Source organism: Zeus faber (genome assembly GCF_960531495.2).
Source record: "Zeus faber genome assembly, chromosome: 18".
In the NCBI taxonomy this organism is placed as follows: domain Eukaryota; kingdom Metazoa; phylum Chordata; class Actinopteri; order Zeiformes; family Zeidae; genus Zeus; species Zeus faber.
Genome location: NC_137210.1, coordinates 15,645,463 through 15,656,302, shown reverse-complemented (window position 1 = coordinate 15,656,302; position 10,840 = coordinate 15,645,463). Strand labels below are relative to the sequence as shown.

The following is a 10,840-nucleotide window of genomic DNA, read 5'->3' as shown; positions in this document are numbered from 1 at the left end:
TCTGAAAGCTTTCATTTTTGTTCCTATTGTCTCTCCTTCCTTCTCTAAACAACCTTCCCTTTTCCAGCTATCAATGAAAAGTTCTTAGAGAGAAAATGAAGTGTATTCATGCCGCTGAAAGGGGCTTTTAAGGTTGAGTACAGCTCAGACAAAAAGCAAGGTAGGCTAGCGCTGCCCTCAGAATGACTGCATGTTTATAACCTCGCTCGGCAAAATTCAAGAACGCCGGCAGACGGGAGGGATCCGAATGAAAGGGCGCCGGGCTTTAAAGTGCATCCAGACTACAATAAATAAAAGTTATTAGGTATTCATTCATTTGCACAGTTTTTTTTTTTGTTTCGCTACAATGTGATGTATCGCGTTGTATATATATATTTATATATTGTATATGTATTTTTTTAATCTAGAAATGTTTCCAGATTATTAAATGAGTTTTGAAATATCGCTGTTCAATTTCCGGTTAAGGCAAAGCAGACAATGGCAAAACTGATACTTTTTAAAATATATATATATATATATATATATATATATATATATATATATATATATATATATATATATATATATATATATTGTCCTTTGTATTAATATTACTGTATTTCTATCGATTGCGAATGCCGAAGAGATATGCATCTATAAGATGAATGTGTGTTTGTGATACGATACAAAAAGCATTTTTCTTAGCTGTCACACCCCTCCCCCCCACCCCCCCCGCCCGATCTCTCTCTCTCTCTCTCTCTCTCTCTCTCTCTCTCTCTCTCTCTCTCTCTCGCCCCCTCACCCCCTCCCTTCCTCTCTCTCTCTCTCTCTCTCTCTCTCTCTCTCTCTCTCTCTCTCGCTTCATTTTGCTAACTGGTGCTCTCCAACGCTGACCAAGCATCAGCCTCCCCGCTCTGATAAATGGGCTCCTTTGAATTGATGGCAGCGTGAAAGCAAAAGAAATAATCCCAGATAATGTGGACACAGTTTTCATTTCTTGTCACCCAATTAAACTGCAATTATCCCAAGTGCAGGAGAAGAGAAAAGTGGAAAGAATGGCCAAAGAATGGGAGAGCGGGGCTCCCTGGGACACTTTCCACCAGACACATTAGCCCAGATTTGCTCCGTTTTTGATAAAAGAGAGCCATTCCTTGCACTTGGCAGTGCACAGCGAGCGGCGGACCAGCTGCAACCTGGGGCTCAGAATAGAATGCCGGCACAATGTATTTTGCCGTGCCTCAAAGTGGCTGGGGAGAGAAGGAAAAAAAAAAAAAAAAAAAAAGGTCAAAATGTATACAGGTTGTGTTCCCCCGCCAAAGCACTATGGCATTTGTGTGACACTCTTTGTGTCTTAAGCAGCGCTGAGGACATCAAGGTTTTTATCCCTTAATAGTCCCAATGGTTTCTTTTCTTGCCGCGTTTTATGATGCTAATGCCCAAGACACATTGTCAGCGGGAACAAAAGTGTGTATTTGGTGGAACCTTTGTCAGCGCTCCGAGCAAGTGACTGATCAATGTAAGAACCCTGGAGCAGACTACACAGGGGTTTTAAAAACCCCCAAACAATCGCCGGTCAAACTCGAATCTGCCCCAAACTCGGAGCTCGCGGTCTCCTACCGTTCCTTAAAAGAATCGCCGGTGCTTTTTATCTTAAAAGAGATGCTTCCTCCGGCGATTGTTTGCCCCGAGATGAATCGGTGCCGGCGTGAAAACCCTTCCCCCCGGCACAAAATCTCACCGAGTAAATTAATGTCCTCTGTAATTACTGTCCTGCGTGGTAATTATTGCGCGTGGCAATTTATGCGTCACCTTATTGATTTGACTTGACCCGCGGCGCGGCCTCGTTTACACACTTTGGGCTCACGCCGGCGGATTGCGCCCGGCCCTCGGGGTGCTGCTGAGGCTTCCGCGGCGGCCGTCCTCGGCGAAGGAGGGCAGCTGGGGACGCTTACCTGGCGGGTTCGGGGGTCCCCGGGCCTCCGGTGCTGGCGGCCGGTGGTCCGGGACGCGCCCTCGGCGAGGGGCGCGAACCTCCGCCAAACGCGCGGGCGGCGCTGAGGTGCAGTTCGTAGCAAACAGTCCTTGGTTAATCTTGACTCACCCAATTAACGCTTTGAAGTCTTTGATTTTTCGAAAGCCCCCCTCTCCTTTCTCCCCGCCGCCACTCCCCTCTCACAGGCTCTCTGTAGATAAACACACAAAATAAACAGATTATTTAAATCATTAGGCAAACATTATCTTTACACACAAACACCCGCGCGCGCAGCCTCCTTTGGAAACGCTGATAAGTGCGGGCTGTCTGCGGCGGCCGCTAATGACGCCGCCGCCACTGTCACGGCCGGTAACGTATTGCTGATTATAGAGAGGGGAGAATACTCTGTCAAAATATGATCGATATTCGGCCCCCCGAGCATCTCCGGTGCTGTGCATGAATAACGGGCTGATTAAGCAACATGTTTGAATGCAGCCTCTTCACCGCGGTGTCCATCAAATAATGAGATCGCGAGTGACAGCGGCCCTCAAACAGGACAGTGCTGACCCGACGTTTGGCCCCTGATTGATCGTGTTGTTATTCTTAGACCAGGCCTGGCGTGAACACACACACTCTTACACACACCCACACACACACACACACACACACACACACACACACACACACACACAAACACACACACACAACCGCACGGATCCTCAGGTGAAATGTTGAAGTGCTTCGCAAACATCGGCGATCTCTTCCGACGTTGTTTTGTCTGATATGACAGCCGCTCGCTCGGCATTGTCCCCCGTCTGAGGAAACGGCCTCATGTTTTGTCCCGGCGCCGTGTCAGACATCATTTCGAGGAAGAAAAAAAAGCTTTACTTCACATTCAGCACGCAACAATGAGCCATCTGCAGGAACTTTGTTATTTCTACTCTATTGAGGGAGAGGGTCATATCTCTCTCTCTCTCTCTCCCTCTCTCTCTCTGACATGGTTATTATCTTGGCCACTTAATCTCTTCAAATAAGATTGATTTCTCCTTTCAGGCGGCGTTAAGAGTGGCTCTGTCGGAGGGAACCGACGGGTTCCAATGCGTCCGCGCCGTTTCCACGTTTGATGGAGGTCACAGTCGCTCCGGCGTCGCCCGTCCGCGCACCAACAGCTCTCTCGCCGTCGCAAACCGATAGAAGACAAACACGTGAGGAGGAGATGCAGCTCGGCTATGCATGCCACATACATACAGACACACTCACATATTCCCTCTTGCACTGAGCTTTAAAATATACAGAAACATATATTTAACATACATATCATATATACAGTATATATACAGTGTCAAAACCCAGGCCGGTCAGGCAAATATATACAATTGCAAAAAATAACAAAACACCTATTATTAGGAATGTATTGTACATATAATAAAAAAAATATATATATATATTATGATATGATATATTCTAAGTTAGAAATGATGTATTATACATAAATAAACATGTTTATTTCCATTCTTTTTCATGAAAAATTTGAGCTTGTTTGATTATACACCAAATGTTTCTTCTTGCAGGTCGCTATGCCAACCAAACATTTTTATATAGAGATGAAAATGACCTCCTGCTCTCTACTGTATATGGACCCTTTATTTCCTCTAAATCAGTTCGTAATGTGGATGAGCCAATCAATCCCATCTCTCGCGTAGGTTCTCTTTGAGTCTATTTATTTCGTCATTAGTTAACTCACATCATCGCGCGGTGGCCAAGCATCAGTTGAACCGCGGATAAAACTAAAAGTGCGTGAACAGGCAACGAGAAGCACGCTGCCAACTTCTGCACCGAGGCGGGAGCCCTTCGCCGTGAGGCTGGAGACCCGACAAGACACCTTCTCCCTCTTCTTCCCTCTCCCTCTTCTCACCCGCGGAGGCTGACGGCGCACGCCGCGGAGGCCCCGGACGGCACATCCTGTCTTGTTGCGATCGACGCGGGTTCAAGGAAATTGGATCACTTTTTGTTTGCCGCGCAGCCTCAATTCTGCCGCCGCATAAAGGAGGGAGAGCGACGGGAGGGGGAGCGGGGACGACGACTGGGAGAGAGCAGTCTTTGTGGGACCTGAGTGAGAGGGGAGGATGGGGAAAATTGCCCGGGTGCATCGCTCTCCCTCTGATCCCAACTGCAACTATAAATGTATCTGAGAGATGAGCTATCTGCGGCGGGCTGTGCCACGAGCGGGGCCTTTTCTTCCCTCTGTCCCCGTGATGAGTTAGCAGGACCTGCAGTGATAACGCTGATAGAGGGGCTCGCTATCAGGTGGCAGTCTGGGTAATTACAACTCTGTATTTGGTGCTCCGCAGCGATGCCGCGCCGATAACGCGGATATAATGAGGGCGGGGGGAGTGTGGGGGGGGGGGGGGGGGGGGCAGCCGATAATGTATCTACTAAATGGTTCAAAATAGTGTATCATGGGAAAAGTCAGCGCGGCGCCTCCGGGGGGAAACAAGCATCTTCGGATTTAAAACCACGGGGCTCAGTGACACAGAAAATGCGAAAAGGTTTTAAGCTAAACATGTGCCCTGTGGGCGGTGGGAGCCGGGATCGGTGTTTACAAATCTGACTTTTGACAAAAAAAAAAAAAAAAAGGTCGGGAGACTGTTATTAAATGATCTGGAAGGTCTGGTTGACTGCCGCCGTTATTTGGTCTGAAACGTTTTAAGGTGCGGCGCGGCATTCTGCAGATTTGTGATTGTATGTATAATGCTGTGACAAGCGTCGGTGTTGAGGACGAAGGTCTTATCAACCTTGCAGACTCATCGGCCTTCTACGGAGCAATTCTCCTTCCATAATGTGCTTTCAAAGTTTGTTGTATCTGCCAATTCAGGTCCTTTAAGATTGAACTGACAATCACCCCCCGCCCCCCCTTTCCACTATCATGCATACATCCAACACACACCCGGGCGCGCTCTCTCTCTCTCTTTCTCTCTCTCTCTCTCTCTCTCTCTCCCTCTCTCTCTCTCTCTCTCTCCCTTTCCTCAGGGCCATTTGTCTGTTCCAGTCTTCAGTATTTAATACACCCGGCAATGTGTTCTATCTGGTAGCGCCGCTTTATTGTGAGCTGGAGATTTCCTCACTAAGGATCATGACCACTATCAATAGTATTTCCTCTAATGTGATTAAGTTAATACTGTGCTCTATGAGCGGATTATTTCTGAATTCCTCTTGATATGCGTAATATTTAGGTTGTGGTAGAGTAAATATTTTGGTTCTTCACCAAAATAATTCCCACTGAGACAAAGACACGAAAGTCTGCCCTAAGGAGCATTAAAGACTGTATAATTAGAATGATTACAGAACTGCTCAACTAATTTGGCACATATTGAATATATTTTGAGAACACAACATTCAAAATAGGTCACATCTTTAAACCACAGAGAAATATTAACTTTATTCACATTAATTATGTATTTATTCAGACAGTCTGTGTGACTCATTTGAGGTGATGCAGGAGTCTGCATTGTTCATTTACCAATCCGATCATTATGTTGCGCCGCAATTAAGCATATTTTCCCTTGTATTGTAAAAAACTAGAAAGAATCCCCATTAGACAAAATGACTTCTAATCTAAGTGCAACCATCTTTAAATAGAAATCAATTGGATCCCTCACAACACTAAACTGTTTGTCATTAGTACTATATCAAAGGCTCACTCCAGATAAGATGCTGGAGCTAATGGCATGTGTTAGTGACAAATTGACTTTCAATACTGCTTGGCTCGCCACATCATGCAGGGATCGTCTCCCCGCCCGAGAATGTAATATGTCAGCTTTACTGTAAAGTGTGCTCACAATTTTTAAGGTTTTGTATCAATGCAAAAATAATTCAATACTTTGTCCCCAATTTCTTTCTGAGTTGTCGTTAAGTTTTGTTTTTTTTCCATTTCGATCAGCTGCTGTTAAATTAAAGCTGGAATGGATAAAGCCCCATTATATTGTAAGGCAATTCAATAAATGAAATGAAATTAAATTAAATTAAATGTCTTCTTTTTTATGTCTGAAATATCTTTGTATTTAACAATTCTTATAAATTGATTATTATCAGGATTAAGGGTATGCATTACGCTGGGCCCTTTATACTTATCTTTGTCTAAAGAATGGGAAATTGTGCTGTTACAAGTGGATTAATGAAGGTCATGCAACAGCAGATTGATATGAAATACTACTTGACCTGTGTCAAAGCCAGTTGACAGGAGCTTCCAATAGGGTATTAATGGGATTTAATTAATCAGGTACACAATCAGGACGTCCTCCCTGCTCTCACACCAAGTCCCCTATGGATAATGAGAAAACTTTTATGCCACAATAAATACCTCCACTCCAATAGATTTGGAAGTGGCTTGTTAACTCAGGTTATCCCTGTGTGTGTATATATATAAATAAATATATATAAATATATAAATATATATATATATAGTATATTCTTATACCTAAACTACACAATCTAAAAAATGAATGTGAAATGTGAAAATGAATGAAAAATGTCTCTGTAACACAATTTCCACTAAACTGGACATTTTATATTATATAACTTTTACATAAACTGTAAAAAAAATAACTCCAGTATATATACTATATATTTTTGTTTATTTTATTCCAGAATGACAGTAACCGCAGAAAAGAGAGAAAGAATGGTTAAAGTACATCTGGGGGGGGAAAAAAAAATTCTCTTGAAGATGAGTGCTTATTTAGGCAAACAGGGATTATCCTGGGATCCTCATCAACTCTCTCTCAATGAAATTTGTTCTGCTTTCTCCTGGAGTTAGTGGAGTGTTGAGTAAGAATAAGCGCATGCCACTATCTTAAAGATGCTTGCACCTCCAGGGGGGCTTTCATATTTCAGAGTGATGGCTTTAGCACTTTGGAGTCAACTGTGTGCGATCTCTCCGGGTAAGGAGAGAATGTCCCCATGAGGCTTGTTGTGCTGCTGTCTGCCTTTCTATTTGCATGATATTTTTCCATTCAGTCTTATCGTCAGTGTGCTGTGAGGTGGGAGTGCTGGCTCCGTCTCAGAGGCTGGACCCAGGCTTTATCGGCAGGTAATTCTCCCGCTTTCACTACACCTCATCTTGAATTATTTAAGTGCTATTTCTGCGATCCCAGGGAGAAGTAAACACAGGGGTGTGAGGGTGGGGGATAATTGTTAATTATATTAATAATAAGAATAAGAACGCATTGGTGTCACAGACACTGATGTGGAAGAGATTGGTTTTAATTGCCATGTTTCTGAGAGATGAGAATATATATATATTTTTTATTTCATGAGTGAGTCAAAAAAAGTAAATGATGACCATTCCAATAGACATAGGATTAGTGAGGCCTCCTCGTCCTAAAAAAAAAAATACAAGTGGGTTCAGGCCAATGGTGTTTTTAATTTAACGACTACAAGGCTGTGACCTCAACAGTGTGGCTCTGACTTGTACACCTGATAAAAAAATAAAAATGTTCCCCATTCATATCATTTATCGCCATTTTAACCAGCGTGTGTCATGGGAGGAGATGCCGCCTCACATTGATTTGATTAGTTCATTGCTGTTGTGTTATCGAAGTGATTGACAAACCCACAAAGGGGGCACGCGCTGTGGAAAGATGCGCTCCCGCAGCATCAGCACCAGCTGTCAATCACCCGCACCTTCATCCTCATCATCCTCATCATCATCATCATCATCATCTGCACCCTGTCGTCAGCTAGGCCTTTATTCTTAACAATAAAACAACACTGATCTTATTAGATGAACTGTTTAAAAAAAACAACCAAAAAAACGCAGTTCCAAGTCGGACATCATCACTTCGAATAAAAAGATGAAATAATATAAAACAGAACTGTCCTTAAATTATCATATGAAGAGGGCCGTCGCAGAACTTTTTTTCATTTATTTTTTTTATGCTTTCATCCCACTCTCTATATAGGATATACATTATAGGGTATATATATTTTCTATTAAAGTTCGTGCAATTATCCGTCTAATTTAATTAGTCATAATAATAATAATAATGATAATAATAATAATAATAATAATAATAATAATAATAATAATAATAGGAGAACTGACCATTTTGAAAAAAAAAAATCGAGAAAAACGTAAGAACAGAATCCCAGTGAATTCAATTTGACAGCCATTTATCCTAATTTAAACGCACGACCCACAGCCTAATTCCTCCCTGACAATACTGTGTGATAGAGCCCTTTTCCCTCTATTTCTGTTTTATTATTGTGCGGAGCGGGGAAGGTGCGGAAACAAACCACTTAAGAACACAATTTACTCAACAAGTCCTTTAAGATAACTGTAATTGCTTAGTTGAATATTCGACAGCCTAATTCCAGTTGTCGATTCGCTGCCCTTGGGAAAGTCCTTTGAAGTGAAAGTGAAAAGGGGGGATTTCTGAGAAAATAATTAATTTCACCAGGCGCGATTGGAGACACTTCAACTCTGGAGCGACAAACGCACAACATCAGAACATTTTAAGGAGACTTTTACCTTGCAACGCTCCACACGTGATTGTTTCCCAATGCCACGGATCGACTGTACTGGAGGAGCGGGAACATCACACACACACCGAGAAAGCAAAAATGTGGTATTTTATCTCCCAATTGCAATGTTGATATACATATCATCAAATGACAGATCAATAATTAAATGACACCCAATTCGTCCAACGTGATAAGTGTGTGGACTTATATCGGTGCGGTTTGTGTTATAATACAGCAGTTGGAATACAACTTCAAATAACGCCCCGTTTATCATGAAATACAAAACGTATCCAGCCATGACTTTAGATTTTTATTATTATTATTATTATTATTATTATTATTATTATTATTATTATTATTATTATTATTATTATTATTTATTTATTTTTTATTCGGCATAGCCAAGGTGGTGTCATTATTAAAACGATGTTCAGACTCCGCTGAGTGGAATTATCACTGATTAACATTGTAAAAAAAAAAACAACCAAATAAATAAACAATAAGAAGAAGAAGAAGAGGAATTGTATTTCTTCATATAAGTGGAATTATCGGAAAAAGAAAAAACCCCAAAAACCCCCTAATAACAATAAATGAAAAAGAAACCCGAGTCAACAGCTGGGAGGTGAAAACCACTCCAACACCGACGTTACGCGGAGAACACGCGGGGACCGGGATTCGAGCTCCGCGTGCGAAGGGCGGGGATTCGGGGGGTGGTGGGGTGGGGGTGGGGGGGGGCGTGCGCGGAGGAGCCGTTGCGCATGCGCGCCCGTCACCCCCCCACCCCTACCCCCACCCCCACCCCCACCTGCCGCCGGAGCCCGTACTTCACGCGGAGCGAGCGCGAGGTGTCACTCACTGAGCGGACGCCGGAGCAGAGCGGCGCTCGGAGCCACGGACGGAGGGAACGGAGACGAGCCCCGGACAGAGCAGCTCCACGCAGCCGTTCCGACAGCCGCCCCCCCGCCCCCCCGCCCCGGCCCCGGCCCCCCTCCGCGCGGACGTCAACATGAACCAGAAAACAGAACTTTGAAACGCTTCTCGAAGGACGCCGCTTACTTTTTTTGTGGGGTTTTTTTTTGTGTGTGTGTGTTTTTGGTTTTTGCTTTTCGCGTTTTTTTTTTTTTTTGTTTTTTTGATTTTTAGAACGTCTCCAGCGGCGAGATGAAGGATTGAAGTTCAAGTAAGTGCGGCCATCGTTAACTGCTATCGGTGGTTAATTGGAATAACTGTTATAATGTTTGTATTTTAATAATGTCCGCTGGCCCCAATGACTCAATGCATTGAATGGTGCGTGTGTGTGTGTGTGTGTGTGTGTGCGTGTGTGTGTGTGCGTGTGTGCGTTTTTTATTTTTCCAGCTTAACTTTGTGCGAAACATGTCCAAACCCATGGATCACGTCAAACGCCCGATGAACGCCTTCATGGTGTGGTCCAGAGCCCAGCGGAGGAAGATGGCCCAGGAGAACCCCAAAATGCACAACTCCGAGATCAGCAAGCGGCTGGGGGCCGAGTGGAAACTTCTGACGGAGTCGGAGAAGAGGCCCTTCATCGACGAGGCCAAGCGGCTGAGGGCCATGCACATGAAGGAGCACCCCGACTACAAGTACCGGCCCCGGAGGAAGCCCAAGACGCTGATGAAGAAGGACAAGTTTTCTTTCCCGGTGCCCTACAACCTCGGGGAGCACGAAGCGCTCAAACTCAACGGGCTCGGGGGGAGCCTGTCCGAGACCCTGCTCAACCCGGATAAGGCGGCGGCGGCGGCGACGGCCGCGGCGGCCCGGGTGTTCTTCAACCCGTCCATGTCCACGAACCCCTACTCGTTTTTTGACCTGGGATCCAAGATGTCAGAGCTTTCTCCGCCTTCCTTTCCGTACGCGTCCCCGCTCGGGTACCCCGGCGGCGCCGCGGCTTTCACCGGGGCAGCCGGCGTGAGCGGGGCGCACACCCACTCGCACCCGTCCCCGAGCAACCCGGGCTACATGATCCCCTGTAACTGCACGGCCTGGCCCTCGGCGGGACTCCAGCCCCCCCTGGCCTACATACTGCTGCCCGGGATGGGCAAACCCCAGCTGGAACCCTACCCCGCGTACGCGGCGGCGTTATGATAGGACTTGTGACGATTCATGAAATGTGAAAAGAAAAGCGGAAAAAAAAAAAAGGAAAAAAACAAACAAAAAACCTAAACATGCAAGAGTTTATTATGCATGCACAAACTTGTACATGTGATGAAGTGCTCGTCGTCTCAGATATCACATGTGTATGTATATTGATTAATGCCTTTATCTAAGGTCCTGTTTATTAAGGGAACTTGCTTAATTTATAATTCAGCCATGCAAACTCTCAGAAGCAAAATGAAAATAATTAAAAACAAA

The 10,840-nt window shown here is 44.6% G+C and overlaps 1 protein-coding gene across 1 annotated transcript; it reads left to right on the top strand.

Moving 5' to 3' along the window:
* Positions 1-9,844: 9,844 nt before the first annotated feature.
* On the top strand, positions 9,845-10,573 carry sox21b (SRY-box transcription factor 21b; the record flags this gene model as incomplete). Its single annotated transcript, XM_080019434.1, has 1 exon — positions 9,845-10,573. One exon carries the CDS (start codon positions 9,845-9,847, stop codon positions 10,571-10,573), a length of 729 nt encoding a protein of 242 aa, XP_079875560.1.
* Between the last annotated feature and the right edge of the window lie 267 nt (positions 10,574-10,840).